This window comes from Drosophila innubila, chromosome X (assembly GCF_004354385.1).
Source record: "Drosophila innubila isolate TH190305 chromosome X, UK_Dinn_1.0, whole genome shotgun sequence".
Taxonomy (NCBI): Eukaryota; Metazoa; Arthropoda; class Insecta; order Diptera; family Drosophilidae; genus Drosophila; species Drosophila innubila.
In genome coordinates this window covers 13136171-13155375 of record NC_047626.1, presented here as the reverse complement: position 1 = coordinate 13155375, position 19205 = coordinate 13136171, and the positions used below count along the sequence as shown (strand labels likewise).

The 19205-nt window shown below is 39.4% G+C and overlaps 5 protein-coding genes across 6 annotated transcripts in view; 2 read left to right on the top strand and 3 right to left on the bottom strand.

Moving 5' to 3' along the window:
• LOC117794302 (arginase-1) overlaps window positions 1-19205 on the top strand; it is a 41081-nt gene that overhangs the window by 18229 nt on the left and 3647 nt on the right. The window contains exons 4-5 of the mRNA XM_034634908.1: window positions 3944-4043; window positions 6549-6986. Of these exons, the coding sequence (XP_034490799.1) occupies window positions 3944-4043; window positions 6549-6917 (469 nt within the window). The 3' untranslated portion in view covers window positions 6918-6986. The remainder of the gene's footprint in view (window positions 1-3943; window positions 4044-6548; window positions 6987-19205) is intronic.
• On the bottom strand, window positions 6993-9063 carry LOC117794299 (endoplasmic reticulum-Golgi intermediate compartment protein 2). 2 transcript variants are annotated; one of them, XM_034634905.1, is made up of 5 exons: window positions 9048-9063; window positions 8811-8942; window positions 8589-8734; window positions 7693-8514; window positions 6993-7615 (listed from the first exon to the last, which is right to left on the bottom strand). In XM_034634905.1, exons 3-5 carry the CDS (start codon window positions 8707-8709, stop codon window positions 7218-7220), a joined length of 1341 nt encoding a protein of 446 aa, XP_034490796.1. In that variant the 5' UTR covers window positions 8710-8734; window positions 8811-8942; window positions 9048-9063; the 3' UTR covers window positions 6993-7217. The 2 variants fall into 2 exon arrangements, with proteins under 2 accessions (XP_034490796.1, XP_034490795.1); XM_034634904.1 differs by lacking the exon at window positions 9048-9063 and having other exon boundaries at window positions 8811-9014.
• On the bottom strand, window positions 9639-10691 carry LOC117794312. The gene is made up of 2 exons (XM_034634920.1): window positions 10265-10691; window positions 9639-10187 (listed from the first exon to the last, which is right to left on the bottom strand). The coding sequence occupies exon 1, from the start codon at window positions 10641-10643 to the stop codon at window positions 10287-10289; it is 357 nt and encodes a 118-aa protein (XP_034490811.1). The 5' UTR covers window positions 10644-10691; the 3' UTR covers window positions 9639-10187; window positions 10265-10286.
• LOC117794298 (nascent polypeptide-associated complex subunit alpha, muscle-specific form) lies at window positions 11960-14371 on the top strand. The gene is made up of 3 exons (XM_034634903.1): window positions 11960-12082; window positions 12183-12972; window positions 13035-14371. Exons 2-3 carry the CDS (start codon window positions 12264-12266, stop codon window positions 13700-13702), a joined length of 1377 nt encoding a protein of 458 aa, XP_034490794.1. The 5' UTR covers window positions 11960-12082; window positions 12183-12263; the 3' UTR covers window positions 13703-14371.
• LOC117794303 (60S ribosomal protein L22-like) lies at window positions 16170-18824 on the bottom strand. Its single transcript, XM_034634910.1, has 3 exons — window positions 18798-18824; window positions 17979-18614; window positions 16170-16511 (listed from the first exon to the last, which is right to left on the bottom strand). The coding sequence occupies exons 1-3, from the start codon at window positions 18807-18809 to the stop codon at window positions 16245-16247; spliced, it is 915 nt and encodes a 304-aa protein (XP_034490801.1). The 5' UTR covers window positions 18810-18824; the 3' UTR covers window positions 16170-16244.

Genomic DNA, 19205 nt, shown 5'->3' with positions numbered 1-19205 from the left:
TCTCTCGCTCTCTTCCTTTCTTTGCAACCATACTCGTATGCGTGTATGTACATTCGTATGTATGAGTATTATCCTTGCAAAGCACGAGGGCTGTTTTGTTGTTTGAGTTGTGCGAGTGTATTTCTTTTTTTTGCACTGCAACCACCAACGCCGGGGTTGTTTCAGTGCTGATATACACCCCCTATATGCAACCCAGCGAACGAAGCCAACCCAGGCTCTTGCCTTGTGCGTGCTATGGACTTGGGCAGGGTTTTTGGCATGCGTGCGTGCGTGTGCTTAATTGCGCTTGTATTCCCTATGCATATGTATGTGTGTGTGTATACTTCCTGTTATTTGCTGCCCACCGGTTTCCATGTGCTGATTTTTACGGCCCGGCATTACAAATGTGCCGCCACCGCCGCCTGTCTGTTCCAATTTACACGCAGTGAACACATTGTTATTGTAGTTACTGTTGTTTTTGTTGTTGTTGTTATTTGCAAAAACATAAAAATGTAACTCAACTTTTTACTGGGGTGGTTTTAGGATATTTCGAGATTTGGGCTGCCAGACGGTCACACCAATCTACAGTGGTTCTCACAAAGTTCCTAGCGCGGATAAAAAGTACAAAAGCAATAAGTACAACATTTTATTTAATTGTCAAACCCTTTCTTAAATAAAGACTCGGTTCGTCAGAAAAAAACAGGGCGGAGTAATCACATAAATTTCAAACTTCTTAAGATTTTACCATCTATAATTGAAAGGAAAAAAGTAATAGTAAAAAATAATTATTTTATGTCAGACTTTTAAAGAAGTTAGAAATTTGTGAATTGAATAATTTTATAGGCTTCAATAATAAAGAAAAACAACAAAAAAAATAACAGCTGATATTAAAATCAGAATATTAGAATAATTCTGCGGTAGCAACATCATTTGCACCACTGTGCAATTCAAGGGGGTGGCCAGACGAGACAGATCGGCGACTCGCAAGTGCTTGGTCCTTTGCAAGATAAGCATAATTTAAGCATGTCTGAATGTATGCGTATGTATATAAATTTATGTATGTGTGTATGTTCATTCATATGCTTATGACTGTCGAACTTTCGAATGTTGCTCCTGATAGTGCTTAGGGTGCGGTGAGGTTCTACTTTTGCTAACAAAAAAAAGGAGCGAGCGAAAAGCTCAGCGCATTGTCAGATCCTACACTTACACACAGTTAGTTCAGAAATTGTTTTGACAAAATAAAAATTCACATACATAAAAATTCAATGAAAAATATTTTTCTTTTTTCTAACTTGTTCTAAGAACCATATACAAAAACAATGAAATAAGAAATAAAATATATTGTCAAAAGACCTTCTTGGCTAAATGTGTATGCATATAAAAAATATGTGTCTTTATGTATTCGCATGGCGATAACTATTGCTGATAATAATTAATTAGTGCCAACTTCTGTTTTGCTGACGCACGCTCCTAACATTGTGTGCATGTGTATGTGTGTGTATGTATCTGTGTGGGCTGGCCACGTGCTTGGACTTGGTCTTGTTCTTGATCCCCCCCTCTCTCACTATCTATTGCTCTGCCGGCTCCACACAGTATGCAACACATTTATCGTCATATTACATGATTTTACAGTTTCGAGGTTGAAACTGGGAATAAAAATGTGCATGGAATGGGTATGGAAGGGGAAACGGCTGCAGGCACAGGCACAACCACGGTCACGGGAGCATGTCTAATCCTTTGGCTCTGGCAAAAACAAAACGCATTGTGCCAGCACCTTGGCCGCATTACAACAAAGCTGGATTAAAAAGCAGCCAACACAGGATTACAATAACAACCATAAAAACAATTTGGGGGTTGGACCAAGTGGCCGCACCCTTTACTTTCACGATTTACGCTTTGTGTGTATTTTGAATAAACAAAAACTAAAAAAATCAACAACTACAACAACAGCAACAACAACAATTGCTGCCGTCGCTGCAGGCACTGCACCAATATCTCAGCAAGGAGATAGCTAGGAACAGGAACAGGAGCATGATCAGGATCAGGCTGGCCAAACTGGTCCAAGTGCATATCTCATCAACCCCCTATTTCCCCTATTTCAATTGCTTTAAGGCGACATCGCTGCATAAATCGAAAAAAAAACTTGTTGGAAGTCGAACAAACTCGACTGTGCGAGACCCTGTGTATATTACAAAAAATTCCTTGGACGTTTCTGTTTTTCTTTATAAAGAGCACTTCGCATGCTTCCCAAAGCATTTTCGATTCTTATCAGGATTTTTTTTTGGATTTGCGCAGTATTTGTCACTTACTGGCTCTTATACTCTCTGAAAAAAAGTCATAAAAACATGGCTTTATCGACTCGACTGTAGATGCTGATTAAAAATATATACAGTATGGGCTCATAGATGCCTCCAACTGTATAACAATATATCGTTTTTGGAAAACTTACAAGACCCTTTGTACTTTTTCATTACAGGGTCAATAAAAAAGGACCCGAATTTACATTAACATAATGGTCCTTAGGGCGCTTTTAACTTTGCACGTCTCGCTGCACAACGCAGTCGACAGATGCAGTTTTTCCCGAAACTAATAATAATAATAATCATAAAAATTACCATAAGACACCGAGAACGCTGAAAACTGATCAAGAGGGAAAGAACTGGCGAAAGTGCGAGCAAGGGAGAAAAAGAGAAAAATAGGGGCGCAGGATATGCTGCATGCCATTTTAATTGTGGCATGTGTTTCCGTTGCAGTTGCTATTTTTGTTGTTGTAGTTGTTGCTGTTGCCGTTTTCCTTTTCGCTTACAATACGAGTATTTGTTCCGAAATTGTCAATTTCTCCGCTTTCGAGGCGGATCCAGTTCCAGTTCCAATTCCAGTAACCAGTTGGCACAGTTGACTGCTCAAAATAGAGTCCCATTGCCTTTGGGCATGTTGTAAGCGGGGTTGTGTGAACCGAAAATAAAATGCCACCTGGCCTACTAATCAGGATCCTTTGTCAACTGAGTGAAAATAGCACGCAGCTGATCATTATATTCCTTTCTATATTACTTTAAATCAAGCAAACATATTAAACATAACCTCAGTATCAACCAAGTCTACGAAATTCGAATATTTCCATAAAGGTTGGGAACGGTGGTTCAATCCAGGGAATTTTACCGGAACTGACACCAGAACCGTTTACCGAAATTAACCGTTTAAGTTCTTTTTCCGAAACCGAAATTTATCATTCATTTTTGATTTTTATTTTTTAATCATTTTAAAATGATTAAAACCGGAACCGAAAGGACAATACCGATATAGTTAGTTCGGGACGTACCGGAACTGAAACCGGAACCAAAATGTCTTTCGGTTTGATTTAAAACAAAGAGAAAGATTTCTTTTTGGTTGACAGACTAATTTCAATGTATAATTTCGAACCTTATCCCAGGAATACTCATTTTGCTTATACTATATGTACGATTTGAGTTAATAATGCAGAAATATATGTTATATTCTCTTTAAGTATACTGTGTTCAAATTTCATATTTATATCTGGTGTACTCTTTGTGCGCAAGATGGTAGCTACTTAATTCCAACATTTTCTTGAAATTCGTGTTTTTTTTTTAGTTATGACACTCTAAAAGTAAATAAGCGTTTTTTCAACCGAACACATTATTTATGGAAGAGTCTGAACATATTTTGAAGGAATCTAAATTATAATTATGATTTAATAATATCTTAATAATAAACATAAGACACAAATTTAATGTAACTCTTATTTTAAGACGAGCTGAACCTATATTTTTTGATAAAAAAAGGAGTTTGGTTCGGGTTCGCGTGTTAAATAAATATTAAGGTTCGGCTGAGAACCAGTTTGTAACCCTAATAAGAACGCTTGTGGGGTTTCAAGCGATCCACATATGCTGGCTGAACAAACCATGAACTGATTATTATTACTTGTGTGTTCTATGACTCATTTCAGTTTGCCAAAGGATCAGTTGGTTTACATTGGTCTGCGGGACATTGACCCCTACGAGGCGTTCATATTGAACAAATTCGGAATACGCTACTATGCCATGGATGTAAGTATTGTAGAATAGGCGATCACACATACATACAGATACATAGAATGTTGTATCCTTGTCTCGATCCTTGTGCCGCTTCTCGTATGGCAGTTGTAAAAATTGTAAAATTCCGGTTTCTGTAGCAGGGATCAAATAACGATCGTGCGTGACAGCCTCAACAAAATTACACACGCTACACACACACACACTTGCATACATATGTATGTGTGTATGTGTGTGTGTGTGTGCTGTAAATGTAAGCTTGGCATTTATAGGGGTTGCGCTTGGTCGTGTCGGGGCTGAGAAATCGAATCGAAATAGTTGCACCCTTCTGTAGTTGCTGCCAAAGTTACAGGACACTCCCTAGCCAGCCTCTCTCCTCTCACCACCCCTCCTATCCACTCCCCTCGCATCCAGTCGGGCGACTTATTGTTACATTACGCTCACTTTCAACTTCCGATCGCTCGGTCGCTCGCACGGTGGTTGCAACTTGCAACGTGCTCAGCCACATCCGCCTCATTCGCATCCTGGCATCCGGCGTGGCGTCCTTGTTGCCTGCCATTATTTATGGCTCGTGCAAAATCGACGTCTGTTGAAAAATGGTTTAATGGTTCTGAGCTGCAAATTTATTATAGCTCATTAGTTCGATCGAAATATGTTTGTAGGGGGGACGGGGGACGGGCCGCACAATATATGTACTTATGTACATTGTACACAACACACATACACTCAACACAGAGCATTTAGAGTTCGGCATACAAAATGTTCGTTGGCTGTACCAATTTTCAATAATGGCCGCCACGGGCGATAAACACTTGAGCTTTAAATAATCAAGCCATTCGCCATTCGCTCACAAGCTTTCAAGCTTTAAATACAGTTATAAATACAGTTATGTACATCGCAAGCTTTCGCTTCAAATGTTTTATTTACGATATTTTTAGTCCAATGTTGTTAGTCCGCTGTTTTGTCCTTACAAAGTATATTACAAAATATTTTTTTTTGTCAAATAATTACTTGACTTTCTGTTTAAAATAAATAGAGCTAAATCTGACCAATAAAAGCGAAATATCTAAAAATAGATGCTCGATTGAATCAAGGTCTGGTGATTGAACCGTTCCCTCCATAACAATATAACAATATTACCGTGTTTTTAAAATTTGACACAGCCACATTCAAAACTAATAAATAAGTTCAGGTAGAATCGTACCAAATGATGACGAGCAAAACACTGTATAGGGACTGCTATCATTATAAGTTTCATAATAAAAAAAAACACTAAATAACGTTAATTTTAATTTTTATTGATTAACTCACAAAATAATGATTAATTTTGAGTTATGTATTTTACAACTCCAACGATAAATATATTTTAACACAAAAAAAAAATTGTTGATAAAAATCTTGAGATAAATTTATAGAAATTCGTCTTGGCATACTGAGTTAGAATATATGTAAATATCAGGGAATAACACCGGAACCGTTAACCGAAACTAACCGTTTCATTTTTGGTACCGCAACTGAAACCGTAACCGAATGAAAATTCTCTGTCAAGAACCAAATACCGAAACGCTTGTACCTGTTCGGTTGTGGTAAAGTTCCTAGGTTAAAGAGTTGTCATAACTTGACCAAAACTGAATAGATTTTGATCATGGAATGTCATTTTAATCATTATTTGGCATTTTAATTCATTCTGCATATGAACTTTATTAAATTCTTAAAAAAAAAATATTTTTCTCTAGATTCTACTAGATAATGATTTCGATGCTAAGGGTCCCCCCTTTGAAATTTCGAAAATTCAAAATTTTAAAACTCAAGTTTTCACTTTTAAGCAACTTCTTATATCGTAATTAGTATAAAACAACACTTTAAACTTGATTTTGAGACGTTTCATTTTTTTGCAAAAAATCATGTGAAATTGAAAATAAATTTGGACTTGTAAAGTGGCTAAGTCCGCAGTTTGACCAACTTCAAACTGTCATAACTTGATCAAAACTAAACCGATTTTTAAGCGGAATGTCATTTTAATCATTATTTGGCATTTTAATTCATTCTGCATATAAATTTTATTAAATTCTTAAAAAAAATATTTTTCTCTAGATTCTACTAGATAATGATTTCGATGCTAAGGGTTCCCCCTTTGAAATTTCGAAAATTCAAAATTTTAAATTTCAAGTTTTCACTTTTAATCAACTCCTTAAATCATAATTAGTATAAAAGAATTCTTTAAACTTGATTCTGAGACCTTTAATTTTTTTGTTAAAAATACTTCCAAATTGGATAAAAATTTTGTCTTGTAAAGTGGTTAACTCCGAAGTCTGAACAACTTCAAGCTGTCATAACTTGATTAAAACTGAACCGATTATAAAGCGGAATGTAATTTTAATAAATATTTGCCATTTTAATTTATTCTGCATTTAAATTTTATTAAATTCTTAAAAAAAAATATTTTTCCTTAGATTCTACTAGATATTGAGGGTATCTCATGGTCGAGCGGCCTTTTCTAAAACTTTCTTCCTCTTACAGTCAGTCGATCGCGTTGGTGTGCCGAAGATCATAGAGATGACACTGGACGCGTTGAACCCATTGAATAAGATTCACGTGAGCTTTGACATCGACGCTCTGGACAGCCATGTGGCGCCCAGCACGGGAACAGCGGTGCGCGGAGGCCTCACGCTGCGGGAGGGAATCAGCATTGTGGAGGCGCTGCGTGATACGAAACGTGTGCAGGGTATGGATCTGGTCGAGATTAATCCAAAGCTGGGCAGTGAGCATGACGTACGGACGACGGTCGACTCGGGTTTGGAAATATTAAAGAGCATGTTTGGCTATCGTCGATCTGGAGCCCGCGACTGGAACAACCTGGACACGGGCATTCTAGGACGCGAACTGTGATGACATTGTTTTCAATATTGCTTTTTTTTTTTGCATTGCATTTCGTATAACATTTATATATATATTTATGTATGTACAAGTGGGGTTTGTGTTCATTTTTTATAATTTTGTTTTGGCTTAATAATAATTATGAATACATAGTGACAGGAGGAAACTAAAGAAATAAAGATACATGTATATGTATGTATGTATACATACTCGTATAAAGAATTCGACATTGATTTAACTGAGATTACGCTTTGTACTTGATAGCCATTTGGTGGTGGCCACTTGTGAGCCATCTGTGGCCAAGAGCCAGCGCTATTTATCAGACTTTGGCGGTGCAGTCGGCAAATACGCCGATATATCCACTTTGGCCATCAGATTGGCAGTGTGTAGCAGCTCATTAACGGGCACTGCCGGCATTATAGGCGCCGCAACAGGGACGGCAACGCTAACCGTCGGTGCAGACACATTTGAAGAGGCATAGAGCTGACGCTGGTAAAGCTGCGGTGCAAAGGTGCGCAGCAGGCAGCGTTGAACCGTCAGAAGCAGCGCATTAGCGGCGCCAGAAATAACAATAATGCCCGATATGATGGAGCAAAGACGTATGATAAAGGTCACCAAATAATCGCGATCGTGGCTTACAACTATCTTCAATGCGGACCAGTCGTACTTAAAATAGATGCCCGGCGATCCATATGAGTTGCGTTCCGAGTCTGTATATATAAAAAAATGAAGGGTTAATTCAGATACATATCTTTATGGATGCACTGCATCTGCATATGCAACTTGCCCAGCTTGCGCACGTTCTCCGTAACGGCGTATTGGAATGTGCTGATTGTGCTAAACGTATGCTGGATTTCTGTGGGCACCACCTTGATAAAGTATTGCACTGTGGTGGCCTCCTCGTTGATGATTCTCTCGTCACCCTCCAGCGGCTGTACGATGCGACGCGAGTATTGCCCAAAACTGAGCCGGTTAATACGATGTGTAAAGTTGGCGGGCATGCGACGAAACTCAATCATCCAATGATCCTCAAACAGTCCAACCACTGGCTGTGCACCACCCACCAAATGCAATACGCCGGCAACCTTGTTGATGCCCAGCGTGCCGTGCAAGCGACATGCATCGAACTTGGTCTCCGGTTGTGGCAATTCATGCAACTGCTGCGGATGTTGCTGCAGTGCACCTGGTGGCGGTGGAGCAGCCGCAACGGTATGCGTTTCGCTCTCCGGTTTCAGCGTATGCGTATCATGGCGTTCACGTAGAATATCCTTGAAGAGTATATCAGCGACGGAATGGTATTCCTCACGCAAATAGTGATTGGTTATCTGCATCGATTGAAATTGACGACGATCCGCATCCGACATTTGCCACCAGACACCCTCGCGCTGTAGTGTGCCATAGGCAAAGACATCCTGTTGCGTCTCATCCATGAGATCAACGCCGGACAGCGAGGCACATGGCATTGCCACAGTGATGTCCACATGCATCTGCACTTGCTCATCCAGTGCCATATCTGGCTGAAACTGGTAAATAATATCCGTTTCATGCCAATAATAACGCAGTTCCGTATAGACCAGATAAACGATCAGCAGGCGGCTCAGCAGAGAAACTGTAACACAATACAATTATTATTCTAAACAATAATGAAATGGACTATCCAAATGGAATCGTCATCATGCTCACGTGTGCCGCCAATCTCCGTCGTCTCTGTGTACTTCTCCGGCACCTTTTTGAACGCATCCAGATTTTTGGCGAACTCGAGCAAATTACTCTTATCGCCGCGGTAACGTAGCGTGGCTGACATTTTGTCAAAGTTCGACGCTTTTCAACTGCAATTATTGAAATCAGCTTTAAATTTAATTGTATTCCATTCACGGCAACATCATCGTCATTATTGCCACGTACTCCCACGTTTATAGCCCCTCCCCCTTCGCCAGTGCCGTTGCGTGCTCTAGAAGCTATCACTTCTGTTAATTACGGCTAATGTCCGATCGTACACAGTTATATGATCGCAGTTGTAAACAAACAAAAGCACTTCTGGGTAAAAATATATATATCAAAATATTGTCGAATGCAAATTTATTGCCGTTGCCGGCTAGATTGTTGATGTTTATCGATAGTCGATATACCAGTCATATTCACCTCGATATCCATCGAAGCAGCTACTAGTGCTGCCAACTTGTTATAATTAATACTGGGATTCACTGTTGCAAACTTGGCTAGCTCTGACTATTTTCAAAGATCGATTGCAAGAAAAATTTGAAAATTGCAAATCTGGCTACTTAAAATATATTTTCAGCTTTGTTTGCTAATTCGTATTTTTTTCTAAAACTGTGCAAAAACTAATTTAGAGCTATTCTTCCTCTAATAAGTTGACAGCACTGATGGGATTCCCGAATTCCATTGATTCTTGTATTCGATTCGGAAACAGCTGGCAGAAACACCGAACAGCTGTTTGAGAATTCGAGTAAATGTAACTATAGCGCGAATTAAAATATGAAAACTACTTTACTACGCCTCTTAAACATTAGTTGCTTGCACAAAAGTAAGTTTTATCTACGAATTCTTTGATTTTTTTTTATCATCCACCCCCTTCTTCCATTTTATCTCTTCTTATCATGTACAACTTTTCGTGTTTCCAGCAATTTATCTGCATTAAATAAATAATTATCTAATCATTAATTATTAGTTTAGGTTTGTCAAAAGCGATGTACAAAATTGTTATTTTGAATGACTTCCGAGCTTATTATCCAATCGAATGAAGCTTTCAGAACAAATTCTGAATATACCTTTATATCACATGTGCCACAATTCAAAAACTATAATTTATATTTAAAAAATTATAGTCGTTACGGTGCCTGGCTGCAACATACAAAATTTGCAGCGTGTTTGGTTGCGTGTGACTACATTTTAACTTGTTAATGTATACGTAAAGTGTCTGGGTACATATGTATGTGCGTTTAAACATTTTAGATTGTGTTTAGACATTATTTAACTTTCAGAATAATTTGTGTTTTAAGAGAATAAATCCAGGGTGTCTCACAGTCGTGTTCGCTCGATTGCAGCCGTACCTTCTGGTTTCCTTTAAATTGCTTTTATTTTATTTCACAAATACAAATACAAGTGAACATAATTTCAAAATTAAACTAATTTTAAAAATAAACAATATACCCTTTACTTATTTTTAGGTAACGGGTATACTTTAATTAAAGATGCAAAAAAAAAATTTATAATTAAGACAGGAATCTTTGTAGATATATGGTCAATTATGGACTTAACCCGCTGCGAAATAAATTGAAAATAATTGATGATATCAGATTGAGCAGAATTCTTCTATGTATGTGTGTATGGGTACTCACCAATTGGTTAAGGGCTTGTAATTTATGCTGGCAAAGCGGGGGTAATTGATGCCAAAAGCACACGTTCGGTGGGGGCATCATTTTTTACTGGAGCGCTGGATGTGGGGTTGTCATCGATGATCCGATGCTTCAGCGCATCGTATTGGTCCACAACGCTACTGCCAATGTCCTTGGCGGTATCAACAATTTTATTGGCGTAGGGCTTCGCTGCGTCCACCACTTGTTCGGCGCCATTGGAAACTTTGCATCCCAGATTCTTAAGGATATTTTTAAAGTCACTGTCATCCGGATTCTTGACCTCGTCGCAATCTGCGGCGTGCGTTCCACAGCTTAGCAGCACCAGTCCTAGCAGCGAACACAGTATTACAATGCACTTCATATTGAAAGCTTTTTGACTATTCACTTCTACTTTGCAAATGCAACTGAACAAAGCCGCTCGACGTATTCGTATAGTCGTATTCCGTATTCCGTATGCCGAGAGCAACCGAAACAAATCAAACCGGTTTTTAAGAGCTTTGAAGTGCAGCTCTTAGAATGTTCTGCTTTATCATCCAATTTCTAGAAACTAATGGAACTGTTTTGTTTTGACTCTAATACTTCTTGCCAGCAAGGGCGTAGTCAGCTTATGGCGAAGGGGGCCAATTTTTTTTTCATATACTCAAATTAGTTCTTCTCATTAGTCTTTCTGCATTTGATTAGTCACTTTATTATTATTATATATCTGTAAGGACCCCTTAAAAGCTGGGTATCAAGCCAAAAGAAATATCGGTTTCAGTTAGAGTTCCGTTAATGTTTGAATTTTAGCTTTCGTTTTTCAGTTATGGAAAATCTTTGTAAATCACTTTCGTAATGGTTACCAGTTTTTTATGTTTTGGTTTCAAAAAACCTTGATGCTGAAATGATGCATATCAAGAATGTATATACTTTATAGGGTCGGAGATGCGATTTATATTATGCATTTTCTAGCTGTTTTTCAAATTATACGATTTCCCATATCAAAAATTATGCTGGGTGGTAACGTTTCGGGCCAAAAAAGTGATTCCACACCAGTGCAGCCAATTTTTTTAGAAAAAAAATTTGCTGTTTCTTGCTGAAAAACATCTGAATTTGGTTTTCTGATCACGTTTGCCGAATTTTAGAAAACATATTAATAGCAAATCATAGAGGAAAATACTTAGCTTACTCGCAAGCGAACTTTAAAAATAGCCAGAGCTACCTATAAAATAGCTAAGCTGGCAACATTAATCAGCAGTTTCAGTTTAAAACAAGTTGGCAGTACTTCTACTACATTTAAGATCAGCACTGATAAAAATGGCATATTAAAAAATGCAAAAAAAAAACAATAAAAAATTAATAAATTTGATAATAATATAAAATTCGAAATTAGATAAAATTCAGGTAAACATTTTTAAGAAGGTTTGAAATTAGTCAGCCTTCTGGAAGAGAAGTTGGAAAATGTAATTCTTAAAAAAACAATATACGTATATAAAAAAAAATCGAGAAAATTCTCAGAAAAATTTACACGTTCTGGCTAAAAAATAAAAATTTGAAAGAAGGTAAAAAATTCTGAATGCCTTCTTTCTAAAATTTACCTATTTTTTTGGGTAAAAAAAATCGAGCCAGATCGGAAATTTTTGTTGGATGGGCAACCCTCGGTTGTGGATTGCTCTCCTCTCTGGAATGAATTGAGTTTCACAACAGCATTGTAAAACCAACCGCATTTGGTGTCGTACACTGGTACGGAAATTCGGTTAATAAACCGTACATAAACAATCGTATTCTGTTGATTGAGTGACTGAGCGAGCGAAACAAGTTTTGGTAATTAGCATGCACATATTGACAAGTAACATTAAGGTTATTTGATCACTTGATTTGATGCCCAACCGAATAATTATTTTGCACAATTTATTATATCCAGTGTCATTGTCAGCGTACATACATATATAGATAGATACACGGATATATATATAGAAAATCGTTAAACTTAGTGACTGTGACGATGGCTTTCGCTTCCAAGTGCGCATTTGTCGTCGTCACCATATTTGCCGTGGTGTTGACGCTCGGTGGTGGAGGAGGGGGAATCGGTGTTGTGGATGCACGCCGTAACCAAGGTAGTAGCCAGCGCAAACCATCATCCAGCAGCAATTCGGGTCATGTGACTCAGCAGCCCAGTTACAGCAACAACCACAACAATGGTGGCAGCAACTCCCACGCCGATGTTGCCAAATTGAGCTATCCCAACTACAACTCACAACCGAACCGTCCGGCTAACACTAACAACAATCCGCCCGTCGGCTGGAATGTGCCACAGGGTCCACCACCCGCCTACTCGGCCTCGAATCCCGTTGGCGGCGCTCGCACCAACATGCATGAGTCACCACCATCGTATCATGCACCCAACTATGGAGCAGCACCAGCACCAGGTGGCAATATTCATCAGCCCATAACGGCCACTCAAAATCATGGTCAACAGTATGCCGGAGTACCACCTGGCGCCACTTACTATCCATCTGGCAGTCATGTGCCAGGCGGCTATCAGCCGGGTCATTATCCAGCTGGAGCTTCCTCTTATCCAGCGGCTGGCGGCTATCATCCGGCTGCTGCACCACCGCCAGGCGCTACCTATTATCAATCTGCCTCTGCTTTGCCACCGGGTGCAACCTACTATCCCCAAGCACCCCAGCAATCTTCGTCAGGACCAGGCTTCGGTAAGGCCATAGGACATTTCTTGAATTTCAACCTGTTTAATCGAAAATTTTTTGTAAATTAGGTACGGGTCTATTGGCTGGAGGATTGGGCGGTGCTGTGCTGGGATCTGTGCTAACATCTTCCTTAGGCGGCAGCTCATCACATCCCATGGCTGCTGCTCCAGCTGCCGCTGCTCCAGCTGCAGGTGGTCAGGATCGTATTATAATCATTAACAATGGTGCACCGGTGAATGCAAGTGATGGCACCACTGTCGTCAATGCCGCTGGCGCACCCATGACCCCAATGAATGTACCTCAAACTGACGCTGGTGCTCCAGCCGCTCCGCCCGCTCAATTGGCTCCATTCTCGCCAGATGCCATGGCCAATAACACAGGTGCTGCACCACCTCCACCCCCACCGGGTGGCATCATTTGCGTGCCCACCAAGGTCAACGAAACGGATCCCGCAGATAGCACCAAAATGATTGAAGTGGAAAAGATTGCCTGCTATCCGGCCCCACAACCGCAACCTGCAGCACCCGGCGCTGAACCCGCACCATTGGCACCGTTGGCTCCGATGGCCCCGATGGCCGCCAGCCAGTCACCCCCGGCTATGCTGGCACCTGACCAGGCAGCCGTACGCTCGAATACCAACGGTGCTGGCAGCAGTTGTAATCTGCAGAGCATTCTTCCCCTGTTGGCTGCCCTGCTCGGTGGTTTACTGCTGCGCCATGTTGCTGCTGGCAATTAAGGCGAACGGGCATCGCGAACATTCCAATTTTGTTGCTTGGCACTTTTTATTAGCCTCACCGCCATGGCACTCCCTATAATTCGACCCCCAACCCATCCACCCAACCACCCACCCACCCTTCCACACATATTGCAGCGTATTTTCAAATTATGCATTGTTATCTAGTATTTGTCGGTAGAGTATTCTTAATTCGTATTTTGTAGATGACAACGCCTGATATTACCAATGGCCTTCACTTGTGATGATGATAAAGATGATGATGATGAAGATGATGATAAAGATAAAGATGGTGATGATGAGAATAAGGCAGCTATTCTCGAATGAAGGGACATTCTCCGAAACGTAAACTGTGAATCTCTTATAAATGTTATTACTCAAAAAAAAAAAACAAAAAGAATTGATATTCGAATGTGGACCATTTAATGGGAGTCACATGCTCCTCCATTTAAAAAGACATATCTCAGTGTATGTATTGTAATTGTTGCTTACTTATAAAACCATATTGTAGTATTAATAGACGCTTTAAACCAGTTTTTACCATATTTCGCATATTAGTTACGATATTCGTTGATTGTATATTTTAATTTTTTCTATTCTCATTCCCCTTGTGTTGTTCTGGTCAATTGATTTAATAAAAGCTTAAACATCACACCCGCACTCAAGCTCCAAGCCGGTCTTTTACTTAATCATCAATTTTCGGACATAGCCGATATAGTTAATAGCAAGATTTTCTTCCATTAGACTGCACAATGAACTATAACAACAAAAACACCCAAACACGCAAAAAACTTTCACTTTAACAAATTATTGAACAGTACTTTCATTAACGGGTTTATGAAATACCATCAAATTGACAGTCTGCCAAAGAAGTAGGTAGAGATAAATCAAGATTTATCTGGAAATTCCATAACTTCAGCAAAAAAGGATCATCACTTGTAATGTCTCGAGAAAATAATTAATATCGATAATATTGAAAGTGAAACTTGGATTTGAATCAAGCAATTATGGAACTACTACCAATCGATATTATAGATCGAGGTTAACGAAACATTAATTTGTTTAGAAGCAATATCCACTCTATTTGTGAAAAAAACAAACCCTTATCATCGAAATCATTATCTAGTAGAATCTAAAGGAAAATATTTTTTTTTAAGAATTTAATGAAATTTATATGCAGAATGAATTAAAATGCCAAATAATGATTAAAATGACATTCCGCTTAAAAATCGGTTTAGTTTTGATCAAGTTTGAAATTGGTCAGACTTCGGATTTAACCACTTTGCAAGTCAAACTTTTTATCCAATTTGGCATGATTTTTTACAAAAAACTGAAAGGTCTAAGAATCAAGTTTAAAGTATTCTTTTATACTAATTATGATATAAGGAGTTGATTAAAAATGGAAACTTGACCTTTAAAATTTTGAATTTTCAAAATTTCAAAGGGGGGACCCTTACCATCGAAATCGAATCTTGGTCGAAAATAATTAAATTTTCTAAATGAACATAAATTGAATACAGAATGAATTAAGGGTCAAGTCATGATCAAAATGACACTCCGTTTGAAAATCCATTCAGTTTTGATCAAGTTGTGACAGTTGGATATCTTCGATATATGCATCTTGAGAATAATTCGCTCAAAAATAGAAAAATAGCAATAAATTACATTTTTTTGTAAATGTGAATAACAAAGTCAGATCAAAAGGCGCACGAAAAACTGAAGATTTGAATGGCAACAAAAAAAAAACCATTCTCTTCGAGTTGTTATACATTTAACAACATAATTCTCTGCAGATTGTTACCAAGACTATGGCTGTGATTAAATAAATATGATTATAAAACATCCGGACATTAATACAAAGTTACAATTAAAACTTCAGACTAATTCGCTAAAAAAAAAAGTAACAAAAATATACGTTGGAGTTGCTACCTGTAATGACTGAATTTATTCAGTTTTTATTAGCATGGGTATGTAAATGGAATACCTTAGTAGATGATTGTTGGAATACATGAAATGAAGTCGTGTCTGGAGCACGTATATAAAATGAACATCTAAATAGAAATTTATACAGTTAGAACGAATTTACACGAGGAATAAATACTTGTATATTAAAATACTGTTTTTGAAGACACTTTTCAGCTACTTAGCGGAAAATATAAAATCTATCTAAACACTATTGCTATGATTTATTTTAATCTGTATCTGTAATTTTAAGTATAGGGTACTCAAAATAGTTGCATGAACTTCGGTTTTTAGAGCAAATAAGACTTGATATGGTGAACGGACCTTGCAAAAATGGGCACAATATATCCAAGCTCCACGGGTACAAGAGATCTCACAGGTCGCCAGTAAAAATTTCCCCATACCATAAAAATAATCCGATGTTGATTATATCTGCTATCCAAAATGATCATGAATAAAGTTTCAGATGATAACACATGCAAGCCAAATTGAATAGACAAAGTTGATATAAGTTTGATGTTTTAATATAGTAAAAACCAAGTTTTTTACATGTTGTGTAGTAAAAAAACTGATGATTATATCTTTACTCCGCATCATCGTCCTCATCGTCGTTGGAGCTGATTCTGAAGTAGCGCAGCTCGTACGAATCCTTCTCGTTGGCCACAACACGGATCCAATCGCGCAGACTGTTCTTCTTCAAGTACTTCTTGGTCAAGTACTTCAGATAGGCCTTGGAGAAGTGCACATCGGAGCTGACGTGCAACTTCATCTTGGAGCGTTCAAAGGTGACGTTGTTGCCAAGGTTGTTCACTTTGCCGTTGACCTTAAGGCGAGCCTTCACGTATTTCTCCTGCCAAGTGCGTGAAAAACAAACACAAATTAGAAAGAGATGGCAATAAGACATTTTAATATATTAACAACTACCATATACCATAATAGATAGTAGTCGAGTAGTTCTGTCTCTTTCTTTGTTAAGGCCAAAAGTAAATGGAAATGTCAACAAAAGGCCCAAATAAAGAAGAGTGACCAATTTTTTAATATGCCACTGAGTACACTGCCATCAGAGCGACACGCAAAAGCTTTTCACTCTCTAACGGCAAATCGGCGTGGCCAAAAAGGTTACATTATAATAATTATTAATATATATAAAAATGGGGAGCCGAAGCTGTGTGCATTAATAACTGTATTACCTGATCCATTGCGGCGACGTTAAGGCTGACAGACAACACGCTGTGGGGGCGCCCTGCTATTTAACATATGTTATATATTTAACATATGGTATATGTAATGTAACATAAAAGCGCACGCTTAGCGCTAACAGTTTCCCCAATCTCATAGAGAGGATGTAGTAGTGTGCGCTCAATCAAAGAGAGAGCGCATTTTGAGAGTTGCTTTGCTTTTGGAGAAACCTGCAAGCGTCACGGAGTTAAATGTGAAACGCTTATAGCAGGGCGCACTATGAATTTCGGCCTGACGCATCACGGATGTGATGACGTTCAACCCAGGGCCCACCACGTGGCGGTACACATAGCACGACTTGACGCTGTTCACAGACGGTTGCACCAACTGGCCAGACCCGGTACTGGCGATCAGTGGCTACCCCGTTGTGCAGTGTCCAGAGCCCCTTTGTCGGCGCACTTCCCACAAGAATGAAAATGGGAAGCACCAAACGAACGCGAAGTGTCGCACGATCACGAACAGAAGATTTGAATTTGTTTAAACGCAAAAAAAAATTGTATGCAAAGCCATTTGTACTAGATATTGACACAATCGATTTATATATATATAAATCAATAAAATGTGTCGATCAAAAAAAAAAAAAAAAAAAGTGAAAGAAAGAAGACTAAAGGACGAGCAATGATGATACAATAATAAAGATAGCGACATACAATAATAAGAAGTGAGACAAAACATGTCCGTTTACATACTGATCAATTTAAGAGCGCAATAATTGAGAGCGCTCTCTGTAATGTCGCTATCTTATATTATGGTAACATGAGCACAGTGACAGTGAGATATTATGTAAATTCCAATTGTTGCAGCAGTTGTTAACCGTACGCGGCACTCTTTCAGCTACGTGCAGTTTAATCGCTACTGAAACTTTGCTATAACCACAACTTTTTATCCAGAGCCTCTGGCTGTATTGCGGCAATGAAAAGCTTGGTGTGGTATCTCTGACGTCACTGTTGCTGTTGCTATTGCCCATGTCATTATCATTATTGTTATCGAGGTTATGTTCATCGGCTCCAGTTGATGCGTGTGATACATGTGTTGATCGATTGTTAGCAATGTGGAGCCGTGTTGTTGTGGTACTTACGAAATCGGCCACATCCATAATGTTGTCCTCGGCAATGTTGGTGCAATCAATGGTGAAACGCAGCGACACCTTCTTCTTCTTCAGTCCCTTGCCACGCAGCACATTCTTCTTCGCAAGCTTGCTGGGAGCTGGTGCAGCAGCCTTTGCCTTGGGCTTAGCCGCAGCTGGCTTAGCAGCGGGCTTGGCAGCAGCGGCGGCGGCTGGAACAGCGGCAGCAGCAGCAGCAACAGCTGGTGCAGCAACCTTGGCGGCAGCGGGTGCAGCCTTCTTTGCTGGAGGAGCAGCAGCTGGAGTTGCAGCTGGCTTCTTGGCAGCAGCCTTGGCGGGTGCAGCCTTGGCGTCCTTCTTGGGAGCAGCAGCGGCTGCTGCAGCGGGTGCCTTCTTGCCGGCGGCATCCTTAGCAGCGGGCTTGGCAGCTGCTGGCTTAGCGGCAGCAGCGGGCTTGGCTGCAGCGGCGGCCTTAACGTCCTTAGCGGCTTCCGGCGCCTTCTTCACGTTCTTGGCAGCAGCAGCTGCTGGCTTGGCAGCCTCAGCGGCCTTGGGCTTCTCAACTTTGCCCTTGGCTGCGGCTGGTGCCGCCTTCTTCTCGGCGGGCTTGGCAGCCGGCGCCTTGGTATCACCCTTGTTGGTCTTGGCCTGTTCAAATGTAATGAAAATTATTATTCACTTTTCACAATTTCTTCACATTATTATTGCTAGTTGTGCACAAATAAAAGTGTACATGCACGCCAATTAATGTATGTTTTAATATTTTGCATTTATTTTACACGTTTTACTTGTGATGTCGCAACATTTCTACGATTTTTCGCGAGCACTTACAGTTGGGGCCATCCTATAACTTGAAAACCACGGAGGAAAAGAACCAAAACCTAGAGATGTACCAAAGTCATCGATTTTTGTGTTAATTCTCGATTGTTTTCAGTGCTTTAGCGCACTGTGTACTATCTACGTTTTTCAACACTTTTCCGTTTTATTTTGGTATATTTCCACTGTCGACAACTTAGCTATTTTATAGCTGACTATATTCAAAGTTCGATGCGAGAAAAATTTGAAAATTGCATTTAGCCGGAAATCTATCACTTTCAAAAATATATGCAGCTATGTTTTAATATACTTATATATCTTCTAAAACTATGGAAAAGTGCACTTATTTCAAATTCAGATGCTTTCCAGCCAGAAACAGCTATTTTTTCCTCTAAGAAATTGGCAGCACTGCAGCATACTGAG

Coding starts and splice junctions, on each gene's coding strand:
- LOC117794299 (XM_034634905.1), bottom strand. CDS start 8,709: ATGTCAGCCACGCTACGTTACCGCGGCGATAAGAGTAATTTGCTCGAG. Junction 8,515..8,588: donor GACGGAGATTGGCGGCACAC/GTGAGCATGATG, acceptor ATTGTGTTACAG/TTTCTCTGCTGAGCCGCCTG. Junction 7,616..7,692: donor GGAGAACGTGCGCAAGCTGG/GCAAGTTGCATA, acceptor TTATATATACAG/ACTCGGAACGCAACTCATAT.
- LOC117794303 (XM_034634910.1), bottom strand. Junction 16,512..17,978: donor TTATGGATGTGGCCGATTTC/GTAAGTACCACA, acceptor CGCACTTGGCAG/GAGAAATACGTGAAGGCTCG.
- LOC117794312 (XM_034634920.1), bottom strand. CDS start 10,643: ATGAAGTGCATTGTAATACTGTGTTCGCTGCTAGGACTGGTGCTGCTA.
- LOC117794298 (XM_034634903.1), top strand. CDS start 12,264: ATGGCTTTCGCTTCCAAGTGCGCATTTGTCGTCGTCACCATATTTGCC. Junction 12,973..13,034: donor TTCGTCAGGACCAGGCTTCG/GTAAGGCCATAG, acceptor TTTGTAAATTAG/GTACGGGTCTATTGGCTGGA.